The 24,775-nt window shown below is 43.7% G+C and overlaps 1 protein-coding gene across 3 annotated transcripts in view; it reads right to left on the bottom strand.

The window, feature by feature from the left end:
- The window catches only part of Pdzd2 (PDZ domain containing 2), a 234,053-nt gene that overhangs the window by 64,908 nt on the left and 144,370 nt on the right, over window positions 1–24,775 (bottom strand). For all 3 annotated transcript variants that reach the window (XM_027936223.2, XM_071612636.1, XM_071612637.1), the window contains exons 4-5: window positions 22,206–22,338; window positions 17,463–17,618 (exon numbers count right to left, since the gene is read on the bottom strand). In XM_027936223.2, coding sequence (XP_027792024.2) covers window positions 17,463–17,618; window positions 22,206–22,338 — 289 coding nt within the window. The remainder of the gene's footprint in view (window positions 1–17,462; window positions 17,619–22,205; window positions 22,339–24,775) is intronic.

Here is a 24,775-nt window from a genome sequence, read left to right as displayed (position 1 = left end):
AATGAAATTTGCAGAAATTTCTCTTGGAAGACCTTCAGTTCAGTGAAACAGTTGATATAATGTATTATTCATGAGCAGTTTCTAATCCACATGTTAGAAAACAATGCCATTAGATTTTTGCAATCTAATAATATTTGCCAATTTCCATGGAGTCCCTCTCTTTCTGTCCTATTCTGTATCTGTAACCTGTGAAACTCTCTCAGTGAAGAAACATCTTTAGCTTCTAGCACCTTGGTGGGCAGAATGGTTAAGAGTCCAATTGCCTGAGCACAAATCCTGGTTACACCATTTTATTATCTTTATCTCAAACATAGGTCTGCATTTAAGAATTAAGTGGTAAAGGATTCTGATTAATGGTGATAGATTTCCCTTTTAAAACAATGCTACAAGACAGGGAAGAGAAGGAAGGAGGGAGGAGGTGGGGAAAGGAGGGAGGAAGGAATAATTCTACAAGGGCAAAAAGAACAGAAGACAATAGCAACAAAATGCTGGAAACCAGTAAGCAATCAGATGGGTGGTAACAGATCTGATTTATGCTGAGTAGGGATTTCTCTAAGTAGGGATTAGAGAAAACTGAATAGAAACCCAGTTTGCATAGAAAGTTTCCCAAAACTCAGGAGTGGCCAACAGAGGACCTCTGGAAGCAGGCACAAAGGTAAGGCTGGAACAATGGTACAAGAAATGGCCAAGAGTTCAAGGTGATTGCAGCAAGCATTTATAGTAGTCTGATTTTTTACAGAGATTTTTGGGAGGCTGGGATTGGCCTGGATAATCTTTGGTGTGCATAAGAATCACCTGGAGAGCCACTAAAGCATACTAAGGCCCAGGCCTGCCCTTCAGAATTACCACCCTAGGTGGAAGCATCAGCCAAAGGAGATGTAGAATTGACCTGCAATTTTCCCTGTTATTTCATGAGTTACTCCAGAGATGGAGAGTAGCTACACTGAAGTAGCCCATCAGGCAAAAACTGACGGGGAATTATCATCATCATGCTGCTGTCTAGAATATATGTATTCTTTTTTTCTTTAAAGATTTTTTTTAAGATGGACACAATATCTTTATTTATTTTATTTATTTTTCTGTGGTGCCGAGGTTTGAGCCCAGTGCCTAACATGTGCGAGGCAAGTACTCTACTGCTGAGCTATAACCCCAACCCCTAGAATATGTGTATTCTGAACAGCAATTATGGAAACCTGTCCCACTCAGTGTATGGACTACAAGCACATAAGTGTATGCAGGCTGGTGGAGTAACTCATTGGTAGAGCACTTGCCTGGCATGAGCAAGGCCTTGAGTTTGACCTTTAGTAAGAAAGCATGTGTGCTGGGGAGAGGAGGAAGAGAGGAAGGGGAGGAGGAAGAAAAAAGGAGGAGGAGAAAGGAAAGGAAGAGGAGGAAGGGGAGGAAGAAAAGAAGAAGAAAGGGGGAAGAGGGGGAAAAAGAAGAAGGTGGGGGGGAGGAGGAGGAGGAGGAGGAGAAAGGAAGAGAAATCTAACCAAGGAACAGAGGCAAAAACAGAGAAAAGAGAGTGGCATCCTAGGCCCAGAACACAAAGAGAGATGTGATTTTAAAACTGAAGATGGGTCCAGGAGGATCGTAAGTCTGAGACTAGCCTCAGCAACTTAGGGAGGTCCAAAGCAATTTAGCAAGACCCTGTCTCAAAATAGAATCATTTAAAAAAGCCTATTGTGGGGGGCAGAATAGTGTTGGGAATATGGCTCAGTAGTTAAGTGGCCCTGGATTCAATCCCCAATACAAAATAAAAAACAAAAACAAAAACAAAAACCCCTGCAAATGAAATGCTTTAGTAAAAGGCCTTGGGATAGCTACACCAAGAGAGATCAGAAAGTGTACAGGTTTAAAGGTGGGTGGTAAGAAAGAATAAAAAGAATTCCTGAGTAAAACTCACAAGGACACAGTTGTTGTTGTTGCCTTAATGGAAGGGACCTGAGAAATGTATGAAATTAGAAATCCAGAGGGAGTAAACGTGAGAAATAGGGAGGGAGCCAGCCCTGGCTAATTCTGAGCTGGAGGTGATGGTCAAGATGCACTAGAATAATGGAGACTTTTAGGGGACTCATTGATTCCATCTTTTCATATGACAGAATCTAGATTAGTATTTTAGGAAAAAAAAATTCTGAGTTAGAAAGCAAAGGAACAGAAGGAAAAAATTTAAAGGCATCCAAATCCAGCAAACAGGGCTGTGAAAGAAGGAAAGGAACCAATTTAAGCAGTAGGTGAAAAAGAAATTCAAGGGAGTGGAGTCCTCCCCAAAGGGGAGGGATATAAAACCTTAGAGGCATCCAATTACTGACCAAGAATATGTGACAGAAAGCAACACTACTCGACCCTTTGAACATTTAAAACCTGAGGAAAGATGAATCTGGAGGAGTTGGTGGCAGAGGTATTATTATCCTCTAATAGTTTTTTAGGGGCAGAAGCTGTAGAATCATCAACAGCAGGTCTGGTTCATGAATCTGCAGAAGGTGTTTTCCCAGCTGAGCAAATAAATAGGGGAGGAGAGATGTAGCTTCTTCAGTTTTAGCACTTCTATGCAAGAGGCAGTATAAATGGAAAATATGGTCCAGGATGGAAGATTCTTACTCTGAGGCGCCATCAGAGGCACAATCTATACTCAATACAGTACACCAGGAAGCCCTATATTTTTGTGTCAAAGTGTAAAATGCAAACCAAGAAGCTTTTGAATGCACTAAAATTGCTTTAAGTAGGACCAGTTTGATCTCCCTCAACCCCAATTGGGAGAAGATTCCTTGCCAGTTGAATTTAAGTTCATGGTTATGCACTCTTGACAATAATCACAGAATGACTGGCATCTTCAAGAGAAGTCAAGAATATTTTCATCATCTGTCTTTCTATACTTGATGTTACTGAATTTCTCGGCTATAGCCAATTGGGAGACAACTCTCCACAGATCTTGTGCATTTCTACATGGCTTGTGAATGGAGGCACAGGCTGTTTTTACCAAGGTATCAATCTCTCAAGGATGTACCTAGTGTGAACAGCCTTGAAAGCTAGAGATAGAGTACGAGGAGGAAGGTGTGGGTTTGTTTGCTCTCTGGTATAAGAAATCTCTCTTTCCCTCCAAAGTAAACCCTAGTTAGGCTTGTGTCTAGTCCATCACGAAGGATTGAAGTTGCTTATCCTCAGGACTCTTTACCTGTGAGCAAGTCTACTGCATGTGTCTCTACCTGAGTTTTCTGCATTACAGCTGCAGGATTTGGAGTGGGCTGTGATGTGAAGGTGGAACTTTAAGTTGGGATTTGATCCTAAACTAGATAGAGAAAGCCAAAATCCAGTTGCTGCACCATGAGTAATAAAGTCATTTGTCTTAAACCCAGGAATCTCATCTTCTGCCAAGAAGATTCTTTAAAACTATAGTGTAAAATCTCCTTTTTTTTTTTTTTTTTTTTACCTGGGACAACTATCTTGGGGTTGGGATTTGGCTCATTTTTCTAAATGTCATGGGTGTGGGGCCAATGTTTTGACATCATTGTGTGTTCACTTACTCTTTGTTCATCTACATGTCACTGAGATATTTGCTGTTGAATGAGTTCTATGTTATTGGAGCTGGAGAAACCATATTTGTTCCAGGAAAAAATAGCTCAGGTTACAGACACTGAAAAATACAATCTCTTTCCAGCATTCAGCATCAAAAATCTCATTAGCTTAGATGGAGAAAAATAAGATACAGGAGAGATCAAAGGAGGCTATTAAATGCTTTTTTAACTCACAAAGTCAAGGAAATTTAAGTTTGAATGTTAATTGCTTTAGATTTTAACATGTTTGGATCATGACTTGCAAGAAGATATAAATTTGTTGGCATTTGCTTGATTATCATTGTGGTGGCATTTTATTTCATTTGCAGAACTTCTGACAAGCTGCACTTTTGTATAAGAAAAATCATAGGGACCAGAGTTTTAGCTTCTGGAAAAATTTCGTCTTCTGGGAGTGGGGAGCAAGCCATTTCCCATGAGACAGGCCACTTGGGTTCAAGCTAAAGACGACTACTTAGGAATGTCCTCTAACTGCTGTTCAAAGCATTTGTGAGAGCTCCTTGAACACACTGTGACTAATCTGATGTCTAACTTCTGAGCATCATCTGTCTTTCTCAGCTAGTTCTTGAGGCCTTACAAACAAACCAGGTGAAACATGGCCTTTCTTTCTACCTCATCCCATTGTGCAAGCATATCTAGTCCCAGGGAACACTTCAGGAGGACTGGTGGTACCCAGGTCACACCACATTTTTATGGTTCCCAGCATTTGTTTTTTTTTTTTTTTTTTTAAAAATGCAGATGTGACAGAAGACATCTCAGTTCTGAATCCCAGGAAGCTTGACTGGCTTTTCTCCCATCAGTGTCCACAGGACCATGGAGCCTGGTGATTTCCCTTTCATGCTTCAGCCACACTAAGATTATTTTTAGGCTGCCAAAGGAAGCTCATTTTCCAAATCTCTGGGGCAGATGTTCGAGTGACCAAAAGAGAACCAGATGGCCATCAGAGAGGCCAGGGCTGGAAATGAATAACCATTCAGAAAGAAGGAATCAGAACAACAATAAATCAGCACGAAGTGGCCAGAAGCCTGCAAGCTGCCTGCAGAAATTAAAACCGTGAACCTACTGCTATGCCAGACCCACTGCTCTCCTGCAAAGACAGTAACTCAGGACTAAAGAGGGTAACAGTAAAACTGGAAAGTAAAACTCTCCAGCCCCCAGCATGCCCTGGTACATGCAGAGTGTAAAACATGTGCACTCTTCCCCGTCAGATGCAGCTGGGGGAAGAGCCACAGCTGACGCTGTAGCTTTGCAAATGAGATAATACTGCCCTTGTTCTATCTGAGCCTGTTCCCAGTCTCTTCCCTTTCATCATCCCCCTAAAGCTGAATGGGCTTAATGGACTTTGTTGGTGATTATTTGGATGATTTTTATGCATACAAATTAAACAGATCTCTTGGTTGTTCAGAAAGTTGAGGTACCCTGTCTCTAAATAAAATACAAAATAGTGCTGGGCATGTGGCTCAGTGGTTGAGTGCCCCTGAGTTCAATGTCTGGTGCCTGCCCCCCCTCCAAAAAAAAAAAAAAAAGAAAGTTGAGGTAAAGACAGCCATGCATGGTGCACACACCTCTAATCCCACGACTTGCTAGGCTGAGTCACGAAGATGGCAAGTTTGAGGCTGGCCTGGACAACTTAACCAAATTCTATCTCCAAGTAAAAAATAAAAAGAATCTGGGATATAGCTCAGTGGTACAGTGCCCCTGGGTTCAATCTCCAGTGTGTAAAAAAAAAAAGAAAGAAAGAAAGAATGAAAAAAAGAAATTCAAGGTAAAGAAGTCACCTTTAAGACATCAGTCATTGCCCTGTTTGACCATCTCATGGTGAGTTGGTGTCACTTTCCTAAAGAGAGGAGAGTGTCCTTCAGGGACTCTCGGTTCTTTGAATGTGGATGTCAGGGGGAATCTGCATACATTCTCCTGGTTGTAGATTTCAAAATGAGGTAAGGCAAGGACAGACAGTCTATGAGGTAGGGCTCCCTCACTCTTGCCATGTCCCTGTGACCTAGTAGGTGAAGATATGGTGGGGTCTGACATTCTTCTTTGGGTTTGTGGGCTCACTGAAGGGAAGACACATAGGTCATTTCTCAGCAGGAGTTACCTGCCACGTTCACTGATACTGACAGATCTCTCAGAGCAGGATTGTGACATGCTTTACCCTAAGTTCCAGAATGATAAAATCAGATGTGTGTGTGTGTGTGTGTGTGTGTGTGTGTGTGTGTGTGTGTGTGTAGGAAGACCATCAGACATATAAGAAATAGAGGTGGAGGGTGGAAAACAGGCACAGACTGGGGATGTAGCTCAGTGGTACCTGCCTAACATGCAAAGGCCCTGGGTTTCATTCCTAGCACCAGAAAAAATAAAAAATACAAATACAAATAAATGGCTTCTAAAAGAGGTAAGTAAGAGGATTAGCGGGAAAGAAAATACGGGATGAGTTGTCAGAGGTGCCCTGAGACAGTAGCTAATCAAACCCAGTTCTGCAGTAACAGTATTCCACACAAACATGTATAAGATATACAAACATATACAACTTTGAGAGAAAGTTTCATACTCTTATGTGGCCTATGATAACAGAAAAAGGTCATCCTAATGGGGCATATCAGAGGCAGTTTTTAGAATAAGAGGAAGGTATCATCGTGGTTCAGTTTGGGCTCATTGCTAGGTTCTAGGCAGTACCTTAAAGCTTAAGCCTTCTACTGCCTCTTCTAGATCAGTACAGGCCGAATTTTCATTTCCAGGAGCAGTACTGAGTATGTGCTGCTGGGTATATATTTCTCTAAGAATCTGATGAGAAACAGGGATGTGCTAAGTGAAGGCCCAGAAGCTAACCCAGATGCACCAAAGATCAGCCAGCGCTCTGCAAACTGCTGCCTAGGGGCCCAAGGGGGCACACCACTTGTTTTTGTAACTGGAACTCAGTCACACTCACTAGTTTACTAATTGTCATGGCTGCTCTGGAAATGCAAAGGCAGAGTTGAGCAACAGACTCCTGACAGCAAAGCATGAAATGTTTACCATTTGGCCTTCACAGGTGCTGACTCCTCATCCACAGGAATGGTGCAAATTCCAGTCGTAAGTCAAGGCAAAGAAACTGGAGCATTTTTAGAAAACATAACTTAGCAAGTCAATCAGAAGGAATTGGCAAGTGGGTAAGAAGCTGGAAGGCTTGCTGGTCTACCACAGTATTTCCTCTTTGGACTCATCCAGGTTGCCTGATTTTATCTTTAAAGTTAATTTTAAAATTTTATCCAAAATAAAAAATAAAAAAATAGACTCATTTGAAACAACAAGGATTTTCTTCAATATTCATACTGTGCTAGTGTCATAGGATTACTGACTATCACTGAAGTCAGGCTGCTTTTCTGACATGGTTTGGAAGGAACGGAAAGCATTTGTTTCTTGGTGGTCGTGAAAGGAGATAGAGAAAATGGCTGGGAGGAGAAGGGAAGAGAGGCTGCCTGGGGGCACGGAACCCTGTAGAAGACGGAGGATGCTGTGGGGACCTCGGTGAGCCAGTGTACAGCAGCTGGAGGGTACTAGGCTCCAGGAAACCTGTGTAGAGGGAGCCAGCAAGAGAGAAGAGGAGGAGAGGACTGGAGGAAGGAAGGCTCAAAAGTAAACAGAAACCTGGTCAAAACACAGTAATGGCCCTGCCTTCAGAGGGAAAAACAAAAGAACAAAATAAAAAACATACCCCCCCCACAAAAAAAAAAAAAAGAAAAAGAAAAAGAAGACAACCCAGAACTTAGCACCCAAATGCTGGGAGAACTTAGCTCCCTCTCTCCTCTGACCACCCACTCCCACTGTTCTCTTTCTTCCTAGCTTCATGGCTCCTCTCTCTCAGCCCTGGCTCTGGTTATTTCTCAGGGGGGCTATAGTAGAGGCCTCCACATCCATCTCTGTGCCTCCAACCTGCCTGTTCTCTCTCCACCTCCTTCTCTACCCCACTGCCCAAGTAACCTCACCACAGGAACCCTGAGCCTGTCACAAATAAAAAGCCATCAATGAGTCACCGTCCTCATAAAAGAATCTGTAATTCCTTAGTCTGGAACTAAGAGCACAGGCTGAACATTGGCCCTTTGTTGATCTTTGAACGGGCCTTAAAATTTTCTTTTTGTGGACCACTGTCTGTGTTATGTTTCTGCACTAGAATGTCACTCATTTCTGGGAGTGCTCCTGCAGAAATCCTATGAAATAGTCAAATATTATTGTATCTATTGAGCCCTCCCTGATCTCCAGAAAAAAATGAGATCTCTCTCTTTCCTCCAAATCAATACAGCCTATGGCTCCAAAGGATTTATTATACAGAAGAAGGAAAAAGAAAAAGTCAGAAATAATATTTCATTTTGGAATAACAGATATTGTTAGAGAGGAAGAGAGTACCCAGCACAGGGCTTTGTAGGTATGTGGATAGAGATGTAGAGCTGGCTGGTGAACAGCACTGAATCATACTATGGCTGCTTGGGGGGCACCTGCTATAAACTTCTGTGGTGTAGGTGAGAAGAACATTAGCAAGACTTAGAGATGTCTGCCCTAGGAGCTCAAGAGGAGGGGTGTGTTTGTGTGTGTGTGACATGCAGACCACCTGTTTGTGACTCCTAGCTTAAAAGATATATCCACAAATTTTTATTAGGTAAATACATGTGTTCCATCTACCCAGTTATGAAATCAGGAGTTGACTTTCTGATTTTAAGCGCTAACATGCAAGAAACAGACAAAATTGGCAATCAGAGAAGGTAGAAGTGACAGAAGGCTGGAGTAATTAGACAAGTCTCTGAGGGACAGGGGCTTTAAAGTCTTGATAGTCAAGGCATGGAAGGGAAGGTATTTCAAGTGAAGGAATGAAAACAGCAAGGATCATAGCCTTCTTTTTCTGCAAATGTCATCTAGGGAACTAAATCAGTACTTACAAAGCTAGGCAAGCAAAAACAAGCCAACAAACAGCAAACAAAAAGCCAGGCAGGCAAACAGTACCTCCAGGGGGCGGGGATGGGAGAATTCTATTGGTCCTACACAGCTCTGCTTCTCTGAGAAATTTCTGCCCTGGATTCCACAGGGGAACTTCTGACCTCTTGTATTTTGCTTTGTTTTGATTTCCCAGGCTCTGTGCTACATGTTGCATAAGATGTGAGTAGAAAGAAAAAATATCAAAAGATTTAAAATCTTCCAAGGTTCATGAAGCCTTTAAGTGAGATGTGTTTTTCCCTAGCACTCAAGGCCTATTTATCTAACACATTGGCATACTGTCAAAAGTTATTTTGTCATTTGCCTAAAGACCAGCACAATAACTGGAATGGAAACAAAGAGGGACCTCCTCTTGGTGTAAGATTCTCAGTGTGCCTTACCTTCACTGGTGGTCTCAGAAAGCACCTCAGGAATTTTCTAGACCTTCAGACTTTCAAGCTCATAAAGTTATCCTGAGATACACAGTGCACAGTATTTATTGCTATCACTTTGTCTATGGCTGAAGACAGTTTTAATTTCAGTTTCATTACTGAATTGTCACCTTCTTTTAAGCCTTAATGTATTTTACTTTATGTTTCAATGTGTAGACCACAGATTCAAACCCCCCAAAGACATGCAGATCTAAATTAAGAAAACAGGGTGATATTAAGAAAAAAGGAAAGTATCTAATAAGGGTCAGAGTTGAAATATTGTGCCCGAAGATGCAAAGACAGGAAGCAATTTACCTAAAGCAATATTAGTCACCCTATGAGTTCTACAATATTTTTTTTTAATAAAAGAAATTAACTTGAGGGCAGAGAAACCTTATGCTATGCTCTAGAGGGCTGTATTTTCTTTTCACTGAAATTTGAAGGAAAATTTCAAGTCCAAATAAAGTTGACTGCATATGGAGAGGATTTCTTGATCTATATGTCCTATGGCTGCATGCTCTGATGTCAGCCCTTTTAGTTTGAGAAGCTCCCAACATAGATTCATAAATCACAAGCCTACAGTACTGCACTCATGTCTACATGCACAATAAGACACAAAGCAACTGAAACCGATAAGATCTAGGCAAGTTCTAATACTTCCCTCCCATTCTCTCAGCAACCACCTGGCTTCCTCTCTGGAAGGCCCTGGGCTTAGAGACTTCACGTGGAATACCATACTTGCTTTTCTATGTCAATAACATGAGTTGTTTACTTCCTTGAGAACTGCAAACTACATGGGTGGAAACGCAGCACTGAGCCAGGTAGCAAGTTGGAACAAGTCTTTGACAAAGTGCCACTAGGACAAGCCTAACTCAAATGTCAGCAGTTTTGGGGGCAATTCATTCTGGCCAAATAATTATTCTTATCTTCAGCCACCCCTTTAAATAATCACTTCATCTCCTTAAGTATGAAACCAAACCAAATCAAAACCACCCCCAAATTTAAATCTTATTTTCCTAGACCAGCAGCAATTGCAAGCCTTTTCTTTCTTATCTCGCTCTGGCAATTTCGCATACTGCATTCAGTTTCATGCAATGACTTCTGTCTGTCTCATGCCAGTTAAAGTGTTGCTCAAGGAACATCAAAGTGAACTGAGACCTAGCTGGAGGAGTGCAGAACTGTGGAGAAAGAATAGTTTGTAGATCTGGGCAGGGAAGAGAAAAATGCAGAACTCAGGGTAGAGGATCAGCATACAAGGTGCTGGGACAGTTCTTGCATCCACAGCACAGTCTATACACTACAAGCTGGTGTTGGGGAAGGCAAGGAGAAGATGACATGCCCAATTCCATGCCTGAGGAGCTGGAGCAGCCTGGGGACCTGTGCTTGCCAAGTGTCCCATGAGCACTACAACCCCTGTGGCCTTGCTCCTCTGTTCCCAAAGTGCAAAAAGGAGGGAGGCTGGTGGGGGCCTAAAATCTCTTGTCTCAATGCACAGAGAGGTCCCAGAGTTTCAACCAGCTCCTAATAGGAGGCTCCTAAGAGACCTGCTGTTTTCATTTTTATAGTCTGGGTGAGCAGCAGGGTCTTGTGGAAGCTTCTGATAACAGACTCATAGGCCTGCCCCACATGGAGCTGCGGAATGGGCCTTTCCAGATGGCACTGGGGATCTGACGCCAGCCTACGTACACCACACCCTCCTGCTGCACATTAGACAGACGAGGGACCACCTGCACACCTGCGTGAATCTCTAAGCAGAGACTGCAACTGCCCTGGGTTTAGAGGAATTCTGAGGACCTCAGAGAAGCAGCCAAGTCTTCACACTGTCCCCTTGAAGCTGTGGGGAAAGAATACTGGCTCCCCTGTGCCAGTATTTCTCTGTGTTAATTGTTTTAGCCTGTGAAGATCTGATTTCCAGTCAGGAGGAACGTCTAACCGCTTTAACACGAATCACAGCTTCATGCGCTTGGTGCTCTTTGTTTTTTTTGTATCAGATGCTTAAGTTTGATTCACCAGAAAAATCTAGTTCAGACCCCAAAGGAGAGACAGTTCCCCAGCCAGGGCAGCTTGATTCAACCAGAAATGACACTTTCAGATGCTGTGATAAAAGTCTTCAGACACTTCTGCAAACACACAGAGTGGACAATTTCTCAACTACTCTATCCAAACAAAACACAAGAGGCCCTCTCCTTTCTTTCCAAAAATGAATATCTACCTGAAGGGTACCGTCTTCCAGGTTCTCACCTCCACAATGACAAAGCATCACACACCCACATCAGACTTACAGAGTTGCAAGGTCCAGTTTTGCTCTTTGTTCCTTTCGAGAGATGAGATCTTTCCCAAATCCCAATCTCCCAAAGTTCTCCCAGATTTCCCCAAACTTGTGATTCCAGAAACACTGGAACTGATTCTCTTGATGCCAAAGGAAGCCGGATACAGGTCTCCTGATTGATGTGCTAAACAAGCTCTTCCTAGCTGAGTGGTGACAACTGTACATTTGGCAGAGACAACCATGACTTCCATTTCTGAGGGTTTTGTTCTTTGTTAAAAATATAAAAAAAAGGAGACAAGTTTTGATTCACTGAAGAGATATCACCCATATTCCGCCCCGTCATTCTGAAAGTCGTCTTCTTTATTTAAAAAAAAGTCACTTTCAGAGGGGTAGGACATGGATTTTGTTTCCCCCCTCTGAAAAAGCATCTTTTTTTTTTTTTTTTTCAGATGAACCATGATTATTTACACTTGGGACAGAACACACATTTTTCTGAATGGTCAGAAGATCCCAGGAGAGGTCTGGGGTTATGGCTCAGTGGTAGAGCACTTGCCTCGCATGTGTGAGGCACTGGGTTCGAGTCTCAGCACCACATGTAAATAATTGAATAAAATAAAGTCTATCAACAACTAAAAAAAAAATCACAGGAGAATCTTTCCCTACCCTCACCCCTTGTTACACTTCAGGTACTATACTGCATCCTCAGGATAGAGAGAGAGGTGCTTAATCCCTCCTGCTCCTTGCTCTTGAAACTTTTATGTCCAATTAGGAAGATAGAGCAGTAAAAAGATAAATGATACAAAAAAAGATGATAAACACTATGATAGATACAGAGTGCTACCTAAGTGCAGAGCATAGACTAAATAACCCGAGGGCTCAGGGAAAGGGATGCTTCAGGGGTGGAGTGACAGTTGGGCTGGGTTGCCAAGGATCTTGCCAGGTGAGGAAAGGAAGGTGGTCTTCCAGGTAGAACAGAGGTGTGAGGCACCAAGTAGTGAGAATTCTAGAATACGGGGGAAACATAGAGCTCACAGTGCTAGTGGTGTGGTGTGTGTGTGTGTGTGTGTGTGTGTGTGTGTGTGTATGTGTGCATGCATAGAGCTGTTGGGAGCATACACAGGAGACAGGCAGCACAGCCAGACTGGGGTTGGCAGCACAGTTGTTCCTTGCCATAGGCTTGGGATTGGTAACAGGATACCCATTGGATACTAAAATTCAAGGTGTACAAGTCCCTTATATAAATGTCTTAGTGCTTGCATAAAACATATATATATATACTCCTATACACTTTAAATTACCTCTAGATTACTTATAATGCCTAATACCATGTGGATGCTATGGAAATAGTTGTAATATTATTTAGGCAACAACGACAAGAAGAAAAGTCTCCATGTTCTGTACAGGTGCAATTTTTCCCCTCAAATTATTCTCCATCCGTGGTTGGTAGAACCTGCTGATGCAGAGCTCATGCTTGCTGAAGGATGACTGTATTCTACATTAAGGAGTTGAGATTTTAACTTCAGGGTAATTGAGAGCTACTCAATTATATTACTTGCTTAAGTGACAGAACTAGACTCTCATTTAAAACACTATGGCTGAGCAGAAGATGAGATGGAGATGAGAGATTCCAGGAAGACAGACCCATCTGGGGCTCAAGGATCTCAGGTGGAGTGGAGGAGGGGTCTAGACTTAGGGACTTCTGAGACCAAAATTGACAGACTGTAATCATGCATGCACTGGTGGTGACACTGGGAGCAGGTGATGGAGAGTGAGCCCTATCACTGAAGCCAGCCCCATTCAGGACAGCAATTGTGCAAATGCTTGTCTTTCCCACCATCCTTTCCTGTTTCTTTTGATCCAGTTTAAACTCTTCAAACTTGATATTCAACATATGGTTTTATACTAAGTTTTTTGAAAGGAAAAATCTCATTGCTGTTTATTGTAGCAATGGTAAGTAAATCAAAGCACACTCATGACAGATCCCTAGCCTTTATCTCACATTTGCTCAACGGAAGCACTTGGAGCACACCACAACGGACAGGTGCAAAAGCAGTCAGTGTCCGAGTGGACCTGGGCAGCAGGTTTAGCCATCATCATCTGTGGAATCAGAGCCTTTGTGACTTATTGATTAAAATGGTACCAGATTTCTTTCATTTCAGTGGTTCTTTAGTTTTTAAAAATTACAAAACAAGAGTCTTGGATTGTGAACCCATAACTAAAAGAATTTTTTGTTTCACTAGCTCAGCCCTTGTCTAAGGCGCATCAGGGCAGACCCTGGGAGGGGAGCAGGGAGGCTGGCTGCCCACAGTTCTGCCTCAGGACTGGTTCTCCTGGTGTGAAGCCAGAGTGGCTAAGACAGGGTTGGTGCCCAGGTCCAGGGGACAAACTGGAAAAGGGGCCCAGAGAAGGGAGACTGTTGAAGTAGGATTGTTTCTTGGGCTGGGGACATAACTCAGTTGGTAGAGTGCTTGCCTTGCATGCACAAGGCCCTGGGTTCAATCTCGAGCACCACACACACACAAAAGATTGTTTCATTGTTTCTCGCCTCTTTGCAAACAAAGTACTGTATCCCAGATAAGATGTGTATGACAGCATGCACAGAAATTCCTCTGGAGAAGCACATAAAATAATAAACATGTAAAACAATGTGATTAATTGACAAACAATTAAATTAAAGACAATGTTATTGGTGATTACAGAAGTGGCCACTGCTATGAATGTTAGTATAACCTCTCTGGAGAAAACTTTGGATCAAGCAATTCTGCTACAAGGTATTTAAGGGGAAAAAAAAAAAAAACATTAAAAATATGCATTGGCATATATGAGCAAAGATATACAGAATCTTTATCATTTTGAAAAAAAACTGAATATACATGTGAGTGATGTAAATTGGCGACACAAATTTTGGCACTTCCATGTTAGGGAATATTAGCCATTATAAACCACGGTTTCAGAAGAGGCTTTAATACAGGGACATGCTTAGGATTGTATCACTAAAATCACAGCATGTTTTGTAAGCATGGTTTTCTAAGTTTAATTAAAAATAGATGGCCTTTGGGGCTATAATAATTCAGTTAGAAAGGCATAGCAAAATGTTTCTAGATGACTATCTTTAAATAGGATTGTATATTGTTTTTTTGATTTTTTCAGAGAAATTCATTTAAATTATATGTAATAAATCATAATAAATTTGTGAAAATTTATTATCTCTATGTAGATATCTATGTATATATATCTTTGCCTGTATATATCTGTGCACATTTTTGATGTAATTCTCCTCTAGCAGAATTTCTTGGTCAAAGGCTTTCTCTAGAGAGATGATACTTATTCTTCTTCTTATTATTATTTTCTGTGGTACTGGGGATCAAACCCAGGGCCTTGTGCATGCAAGGCAAGCACTCTACCAACTGAGCTATAGTGATACTTATACTCCTAGAAGTGGCCAGTTCCGAAGATCACCGATAATATATTTAAACAACAACAACAACAATAAAATAGTTTACCTATTAATCACATTGTTTTACATGTTCATTAGTGTAATTTTCCCAAAAGGAATCTATAAAAATTGTAAGCATAAATTATAATTTAAATTATAATATACAACATGTAATATATTTAACATAGTCAATGTGTTATTTATTAAAGCAGTATTTGGTATAAAAAAATTCCCAGACAATTAAATAATTGCTTGGAGTTTTTTTGCAAGAGAATATGACTTACGAAGTTTTAAAAATTTATGGGACTGTGACCTTCCCCATAAAGAGCCTTTGTGCTATGCCAAGGCTGGGGGCTTTATCAGACGTGCAGCCAAGGTCCCCTCTCCCCTCTGGAGAAGACCCTGAGCTCACTGAGCTTTCCATTGAAATCTAGCTGACCTCCTCCCCAGGCATGGCCGCTCAGCCAAGGGCTCCTGCTCAGCCAGGGTGAACTGTCCAGACTGGGAGCACAGGGAGGGAGAGAGCAAGGGGACTCCCTGGGCTAGTGCAGGGCTGGCAGAGCCAGCAGCGAAGGGAGTCTGGCTAGAGAGGTGAAGTGCTGGAGTTGCTAGCTGTATGGTGACACAGCCCTTGCTCCTTCTTGTACCACAAGGAGCAGAGGGTAACTGCTGAGTTAGCCCAGAGCCCAGAGCCCTGGGGCTGGAGGTCGCAGGGAGGAAGAGCTCAGGATGACCTTGGCCTTGATGGATGGGTAGACAGTAGAGGAGTAGGTGGTGGGGAGAAGACACAATGCTTAGACGTGCTCAAGGCTTATTCCTGGAGCATCCCTGAGGTCAACGGGATGGGGACATGCACAGGAAACTGAGGCCCTTTGAGGCTGCCATGCTGTGGTCAGCTGTGGGCTAGGGGAATAGCCATAAAATTGATGGTAGGTAAATCTAGTTGGATTTTGTTGTCATTTTTCATTATTTTCTGGGCTTAGCACAGAGCTGAGAAAATGGCAGGTATTCAGTGAATGTCCGCTCTGCTTTTAAATTTTAAACCTGCACCCTCGCCCCCTATCCGCTACCTGGGCTGCTGGGCCGCAAGCTGCTGGCTGTGTTCAGGCTTGCTGCAGTAGCCTTACTGTTAAATTTAGTTTCATATAACTCAACAACCAGATCACTGCCTCAGTCTTACAGATCCACCAAACAGTCATCATGCTTTCTCACCTCCTGGAGCTCACCACCGGGTAGGAGAAACACACCTTAGTCTGACCTGCCCCCAGGCATCAAACAGATCTGTGATAAGTAGCTCACAGGAGGGCACATGCTTGGTCGTGGTGCTAGAGCTGAGGGATTGGAAAAGGATATTCGGGAAGTTTCTCTGAGGAAGTAACATTATGGGACCCAAAAGATAAACATGAATCAGTTATGCAAAGAGGATTCCATAGAGACAGAGCAACATTTGCAAAGGTCCTGTGGCAAGAAAGTGTGTAATCACCATGAGGGGCTCAGGAATGGGCATTGTGGTGGTTGCATAGAACTGAGGGTCAGTTTGGTCTACAGGGAGGTCTGAGAAGCAGTCAGGGGTCAATCATGGAGGGCATGATAGGTCATGAAAATTAGTTGAGTCTCTACTATTACCAAAAGTCAAAGGAAAGCCACTGAATGGTCATAACGCAAAAAGATAGGAATCAGCACACAGTTGTTTCAAACTGTCAACCTCGGCCCCACTTGTTAAGTTCAGGTGTGCCTGCTATTGCAGGTTGGTCTTCTGAGAAAGCTCCCTCCTTTGAGGGAAAAGCAGCTGGAAAAATGTTTGAAATCAATCATGAAATCAATCATTTAGAACACATGTTATAAAAGCTTCTAAATTTTATGATGTAATCGTGATTCCTGAGATGTGATACCTTTGTGCAGCCTACAACCTGTAAAACCGTACACAGTGGCCCTGATCTCCAGGGACCAAAAGTAAAGAGGAAAATCTTTTTCTTCTTAAAGTAATATGGCATGTTATGGCAAATAAGATGAGATACATTTTTTTTTTTTTGCCTTTGATGGCCTTATGATCAACAAAGCTGATTTTCCAACACTATCTATGCTACCTAGGTTCAAAGCTGGTGGGAAGGAATAACAGGTTCCAAATGGCAGAAGAGGGTGCCTTCCCCAAGGTTAGTTGGATGAGAAAAAGGACTAATAAGAGTTTACACACACACACACACACACACACAAAATGACACATTTTTTAGATCTGGGATACAAAGAGGAGACCATGGAGCCAGAAGCTGTTCTGACAGCTTCATGTACACCAGGTGACATGTGCAGAACGTGAGGGTGTGAAGTGACACCAGCCATGTGAGGAAGAGCCCCAAGCTGTGCGGGGTATCCTGGCTTAGTTAAAATGGTAAGCTGTCTTCTACACAAATCTGTCTGAGTGATCTTTGTGCTAACATTCCACTCAGAACCAGAAATCTTGCCGTCTAAGTTTAGATTCACGAACACTTGTTTTCAAACACTATCGAGAAGCAGCAGCAACAAAATCCTTGTTTATATCACAAAGCATCCTAGACCTGATCTATGCACTGAACTCAATAGCCAGATGCATTTTGTTTGGAGTTTCATTTTTTTTTTTTTTCTGAAATGAAACGCCTTCCCCTCACAGATGTTTCCGGAAGATTCTGAGAAAAATATCAAAAAGAGTGCACTGAGATCCTTTCCCTTCCTGGTGTCTATTCCAGTCTCTGAAGTATTTCTCCTCTGATCCTGACACCCATGTCTTCAGGGAAACCATTCCAAAAGAGCAGCCTGGGAGAAACCAGAGTCACACTTACTGCTCTTTGGATGGCGGATGAGCTGGTCCCTTCCTCCTCTTCCCCGTCTGGCTCCTGGTCTTCATTGTCGGTCCATGAGGACACATCCTCTATCGAGCTGGTCAAGTCAGGCAGACTCTTAGAGGTCAACCTGAGGAGGTCCTCTGCAGAGCTTTCCTGTGGGGATGCAAGGAAAGGTCCAGGAATTATCCCCTGGCACCAACCAGTTCTGCTGACCACCGGTGCTTGGGCAAAGCCTGAGCTTCCTCCTTTGGGATCATCCTGGAGGCGTCTTCTCTAATAGCCTTGATTATTTATTTTTTCCCCTGCGTGTATGTCTAACATCACTTGTCTGTTTGCCCTGCCTGTATGAGTGTTCCTCCCACCTCACACCATCTCTACTCATATCCACGTCCCCAGACCTAGCACAGAGCTCAAGTATCTATGACCCCCTCCTCCCTGCCCTGCTACCATCTCAGCGGCATATGCCCGTTAGAAAAAGATTAGATTGTTTATTGAATCAAAATGCCAACTTGGAGACACGAGAATGTCTTTTCAATGAAAGTAGCCCTTGAACAACCTTTAAAGGTCAACAACAATTCATAGAATCAGACTCCATTAAGATCAGACTCCAAGAGGCTTCATCAGCCCAGCCCTCTGCTCCTCTGTGCAGAGAAGGCCAAAGCAGGCTGTGGGATGCAGGTGAGATTGTTAAGTGCTCATGAGTGCAAATGAGGACACGTGGCAGTCTGGCACCCTCCTGGGAAATGCCACAAATGGGGGGCTGGGGTCCAGGGAGGGAGGGGTGCAGTGGCAGAGCTGCTCAGAGGCCAGTGAGAAACTGTGCTCTCTCCCCTCCCTCCCACACCAGCCACTTCTTCAGGGAAGGAAACAAGTGAAAGTTTTCATCATCATATGCCTTGAGGTTGACAGAATAGAAGACAAAGAAAAACAAAAAACAAAAAACACCCACATTCAACACTGGACTTTACAAACCATAGTGCTTGAACACCTAATGACAGTGGCATTTGTCACTCGTTTGATGCTGCTTCCACCTTTAAGGAACCTAAAGAATTTTCATCGTAGATTTGCAATTTGTGAATATTATGTTGTTAGTTCTTAACCACGGAAATGAAAAAGTTACTCAATAAAAGGTGAGTTAATTTCTGGGATGTCAACTTTGCTGGACTATTAACAGAAGAATAAAAAAAGGTGCCAATCGGTGAGTAAATGGCACGGTAGCCACAGGAAGGAGCACTCCATAGCCATGAAAACGGGGGGCTGTAGAAATCACCTCCTGGGTGGAAAGGCAGGATCTTACAGCACCCTGCTCCTTGAACGAGCCGATTAAAATGACAGTAATGAGCATGATATTAATGAGGCATGTAATAATGAATTAGAGGTAATAAAGTCACAAAGCCAAACGCTCCTCCACTGCTTAGGGCCCTCTCCATCTCCTACAGTCTCCATGACATCCTTGTGACGTGGTCACTGATTCTTACTGTACAGAAGAAAAAACTGAGACTTGGAGTTGCAAGGATGTGCCCATGAAGCATGGCTTTTCAAGGGCTGTGCTGGCACTTAATTCTAGGTGGGACTGCCCCCAGTGTGAACCCTGTCTCCTTGTGTTTGACTCCATTTAAAAGAAATGTGCCCAGCTGGAAGGACACACCACTTAGTGGATTATATCATTGGTGACATTATCAAAATTTCATCTTTTTCTTCTCTTTATTTTTTTTTCTGGGTTTTCTACATTAGAAATAATAAAAATCTACTACTTGGTAATAAAAATCAGGACTAAAAAAAAAAAAGAGTGAGAGAGAGAGTTCTGTATTGCTATGTGATGCTTCCAGAAATAGCAAAACTAACTTGGAAATTCTGAGTTCCTTCAACAAAGACTTTATAAGCTCCTACTATAAACATACAACCTATTTGTGCAGAAACATGAGACAGCCTCTCTGCTGTAACTGCTATATTTCCCAAACAATGCCTTAAAATTTTGTGACAAGGTGACTGTTATCTAGAATAACAAGAATCTACTGTGTGTGTGTGTGTATGTGTGTGTGCATTTGGTACTAGGGATCAAACCCAGGGGCGCTCTACCACTGACCTCCATCCTGGCTCTTTTTATTTTTTGAGGCAGGTTCTAAGTTGCCCCGGCTGGTTCTAAAGTTGCCATCCTCCTGCCTCAGCGTCCTGAGTAGCTGGGATTATAGGTGTGTGCCATCATGTCCAGCAAGACATTTTACATTTTTATTATTCTTTATTCAGCAAGTTAGAAGCTTCCTTCATTCAAATATAAAGACAACAACAAAAGTCTGTGGATTATCTCCCCTTGTTAGATACAAGAGAGGAACAGGTGCCCAGAGGAGTCTAAAGTGACACTTCTTTTCCCCCTAATGGATGAACACCTTGGCTGGTGGAGGCTGAGGTTAGACACCAGCAGCAGTGGCGGCTCCACAGTTCATTGTCTAATTGCAAAAGGGGCCCAACCACGCCTTTGGGAACTGGGCTGGATGCTCAAGAGCCGGGATGGACACCCATTCTTGTCGTCCGCACGTTGCTCAGCCCTACAAGAACCCAGCAAGGGTCCCTAAAAGTCAATGCCTCTGGCAGGAACACATTACGTTTTTTCCTAATACCATTGGGTCTGGGGTCCTTTATATTTTATTTGCTTGAAGGGCAGCATGGAGTATGAGAAGCAGCATGAACTTTGAAGTCTGGAGGACTCGGCATAACCCCTGCGTTTGCTATCTACTGCCGCATCACCACAGCAAGTTAACTGGCGTTTCAATTCCATCCTTTGAATAAAAAGAACCCATACCTGTATCATGGGATTTGTACTCTTAAGAATCCAAGGAGATAATAGATAATAGGTGAGAAGCCCTGGCAGTGTCCTCTCTTCCTTTAAGGTGGTTCGTGAGATCAGAGACCAGGCATCCCCTGGGAACTAGATTTCAGAGCCCAGCGGATCCCCCTTCATTATTAGCTCTGTGTGTGAGGGGCCCTTTTTGTTTTAATAGTGTATATTTTTTGTTTGTGGATAACAGCTTGATGTAGAAAAGATGTCCCTCCTTCCTTATTTTCCAAACTAGCTGAAAAAAATCAGGCAGCACAGAGATGAAGGCTTGGTGACACATGGTACAGAGCTCAGGCAGGACCCCAGGTTCTCGAGCTGCAGCTGTGGGGAGGGGAGCTGTGCTTTCCGGCTCTGGTAGGTCTGGCAAAATGAGGAAATGGTTTCTCCTTCTCTGGGGCAGCATTTCCCTCCAGGGGCCTTCGGCAGGCTGACAGGGGACATCCTGAGGACCGCTGTCCTTCCTTGTCCCCAGTGAGGGATATAGACAGCCCTCAGGCAGGCATTTGTGTGGAGCTCCAGGGACTTAGGATACCCTGGAGGACCCCATGGAACTTCTGGAAGGGGAGGAAAGGACCTAGAATGGGCTCAGCTCCTGCCTCCAGGGGCTCAGATGTCTGCATTTCCCACTGAGCCTTCACCAAGGCTCTGCATATTGGAAGCCTGAAAGTCCAGTCAAGGATCTGGGGTAAAAAGTGAAAAGGAATAAAAGCAGATTTTTTTTTTTTTTCAGATAGCTCCAAGTATTCTTCTAATCTACTGGTTAAATACAGTTGACTTTCAGTACCTCTGGGGGATCGGTTCTGGGACACGCTCCCCCATACCAAAATCCAAGGATGCTCAAGTCCCTTTATAAAATAGTGTATAGCATATAACCTACACATCCTCCCACGTACTTCAAATAATCCTTAGGTTACTAGTCCTTCCTGCAGATGCAGAACTTATGGATAAGAGGCACCAATTGTATTCCTCTAATCAGCAACCAATCTTGGAATCTAAATGGGAATATATATATATATATAAACCTCAGATGCAAGGTTAAAAAACAGCAGGGATGATAGGAAAAGAATCACCCTGACAAGCAACAGCGTAGTGTGAGAAGGTGCACAAGGCCTCACACCCAGTCTCCCTGCCAGAAGTGGAAGGAAGTCCCCAGGCTCTGTTCACTAATTGCTCATTCACACGAACTCTTTCCGAGTCTCACCAACAGCACAATCAGGTGACAGGAAGGAGAGAGGTCAGTGCCCCCCTTTCTCATCAGAGTTGTGGAGCCTGCACTCTTTCTCTAGCACTTAAAGACTGGTGACCAGGGCTGGGGGAGTGGCGCAGATGCTGGGGGCCTGCTGATGGCCAGATGCTCAGGGCATCCCGGCCCCTGCAACATGGAAGCCAGCCAATGGAGGCTCGGCCTCACTCTTCATCTGTAGAACTGGGAGGAAGGAAAGGCGCAGGGTGGAGGGAGCAAAAGACCCCCAAGGCTTCCCCCAGCGAGGCCTGCCCATGGAGGACCCCGGGTCTTCTTTTCCTTCTGAACTTGAAGATACAATCCCCCACCTCCCTCTTCCCTGCCGTCCAGGTTTCCATACCCCCTTTCTAGTTTCTCCTGGGAGAACTGCTTCTCCCTCCACACCGTCCTTCCTTCCACCTTACCGTTCTTACCTTTTCCTTAGTTCTATTATTATCTTTTCACCCTGCAACATGTATCTTTAAAGACTCTCAAAGAAAAGCAAAACGAATGGAATGTACTTCAGCTGAGGAGGGCCTCCACGTTGGCTTGCCCTGCGGATCAGGGCCCAGGGTCAACGTGTGCAGGCACATCCGCACCCGGGTGTGGCAGGGGGAGGGCTCGACGCCAAACCCACCACCACCATTCGAAGTTTTTTCAAAAACTGAACAAAACTACCTACCTTGCTGGCCACGACCAGCTGCACCATTCCAGTGGCTGAACGAAGAATGGCCACAGCTTCCTCATGGGAGAGCCCGACCAGTAAGTGACCATTGATTACCAGCAGCTCATCTCCCAAGGACAGTCTGCCATCCCTGAGGAAATGGAGATGAAAAAAAAAATCCCTCATCAAGATGTCCTGGGCCTGAGAAGGGTCATTCTCCAGGAGTGAAGGAGGTCATGAGAAGGGACAGTTAAAGTCGGGCTACAGAGGAAGCGGTGACAACCAAAGACAGTCTGGGATGGAACAGCCTTATATTTTGAGTCCAGATTCCCACTAGAGGAGGGAAAATTTCTAGAATTTCAGCTTTCCCCCATTATTGACATCGGTGTCCATGAAGCACCCAACTAGGTGGGGAGGGGGACAGAGAAACCCAGACCCCAGGGTTTTGGGGAAGTCAGGTCATCCTCTTTCTAAACCTGTCATCTTGTCCCCACAACCCAGTCACTGAGCTCAGTCCAGGGCCAGCAAGGGTATCCTAAGCCCATCACAGCCTTCCCTGACCCACAGCCCCTTCTCTTCCCAGATGACAGGACCCTTACCAGGTTTCCTCTGGGGAACCTGTGACCACCACACTCTATGGTCTCTGCCCTCCCCCACCCCCAACAAGGTTACAGGACCTTGGGGGGGAAATCTTTCTGTACTTTCGTTTTTAATCATTGGATCCTTACAACCAAGCTTCCTAAGGAGAAGGGTAAATCAAAATAATAAACTTTAATTTGCTATGGTAGGTAGCAGACCTGGCCTGTAAACATGGGTGTACAAACATTTTCTGTTTCTTGATTTCCTTTAAATTAAACTATGGGTGATCCAGAGCTTTCTTCCTGGTGGGATGGAAGGAACCTCTCCTGTCCCTGGAAATTGTCTCCTTGGGACTCAGGGCTCTCCGTGGCACACTATGCCAGAACACTGGGCAGGCCTCTTCCATGGGTTCCAACTGGGCCTCCAATGGTCTGGTATCCTGAAATCCTAAAGGAGCCACAGATGGCTTCAAATCTGATAAGGTGAACAAACCTTCACCTAGGGTTTACAGTATCCTTCAAAGGGGCACCCAGGGGCTGCTGTGGGCAGATCCAGCCAACTCTGTTCTCTCTAGTCTAGTCTGTCTCTCTCTCTCTCTTGCTTTCTTTCAACCAACTTCTCTCCTTTCATCCTTACCTCTTGTCTTCAGCTGTTTCTCTCTGTCACCTTTCTTTAGGACATAATCATAATCTTTTTATTTTTATAAATTCAGGCTTTAACAGAAGACAGAAGGCAGCACAGACATCTGACAGCCTTATTTGCTGTCCTTCAAAAATCCCCGAAGCATGGGCTGAGGATATACCTCAGTTGGTAGAGTGCCTGCCTTGCATGTACAAGGCCCTGAGTTCAATCCCCAACACCCCAGGGGGGGAAAAATATCCCTGAAGCACAGAAATGCTAAGGGCACCTCTGGTTGCTTGAAAAGGCAGAAGAAGGGAATAGAAAAATCATGGAGGAAGAAAACCCCTAGAATCTCAAGACTAGGAGTGTGGGTGGACTCCGTAGGTAATCCCGAGGAGAGGGATTCTGGTATAAAAAAATCCAAGGGCTCTGGCCAGTGTCCCTGGTCTTGCTTATCTATAATACCCACAAGACCAGCCTCAGCCCAGCCCCTTTCCTATTTCACTCTAATTTCATTTCTCTCTTCTCCTGTTATTAGCCAGAATGTTCCACTTGGGAGTCAACACCCCGGAGCAAAGCTAGACATACAACTCCATGCTGAGAATGAACGGAAAATGATGAGAGCCATTAGAAGGGATTCCGGTGGGAAATAGACAAAACACAGTTCCATGCAAAGCTTATCTCTGGGCACAGGAATTTCCTAATTGCCAACTTGCCAAAGATAGACTAGAACCTAAGCTTAGGATTTGTGGGAAAATGGCTACCTGGTGGGAGTTCATTAAAGCATGTGTCATGGGAAGTCTGGTAATGCTCACTTGGTTTAAAACCATCTCAGGTTTTAATCTTTTAATAATTCCTGTCACCCAGATAACTGACAGTTGTAGCTAACCTTTCTCTACTTTAGTTATTAGCTTCTTCCTCTCTAAGAGGATTGAGAAGCAGGAAACGTTTTGCTGCTGTTTCCTGGTCCTCTTCTTAATTTTGCATTCTCAGACTAAATGCCTCTAGCTCCTTCAACTACATCTCATGAGACATACTTGAGTTCCCTCTCATTCTTGGGCAGGCTGATCCTGCTCTGGTCATATCCCCCTTAGAATCAGGGTACCTGGACTGAACAATTCCAGACTAGATAAAAGTCAATCTCCTCCCTCATCAGTGACTTTCTCTTTATATACTTACTGTGCACATGTGGGAAGGTAGCACCTGCACCCACCCCGCCATTACATGAATGGAAGCAATTAGCAGGGCAAAGAACATGCCTGATATTTTGGTTGAGCTGCATCCCTCACACTCAAATTGATCTCCTTTTTTTGCACATGCTCTAGCCAATGCTTCTTCTTATATCCGATGATTGTTCAGATTAAAAAATAAGCTTTTAATCATGAACT

Source organism: Marmota flaviventris, chromosome 5 (genome assembly GCF_047511675.1).
Source record: "Marmota flaviventris isolate mMarFla1 chromosome 5, mMarFla1.hap1, whole genome shotgun sequence".
Taxonomy (NCBI): Eukaryota; Metazoa; Chordata; class Mammalia; order Rodentia; family Sciuridae; genus Marmota; species Marmota flaviventris.
Note: the sequence above shows the minus strand (reverse complement) of the source record. Positions and strands in the feature narration are given on the sequence as shown.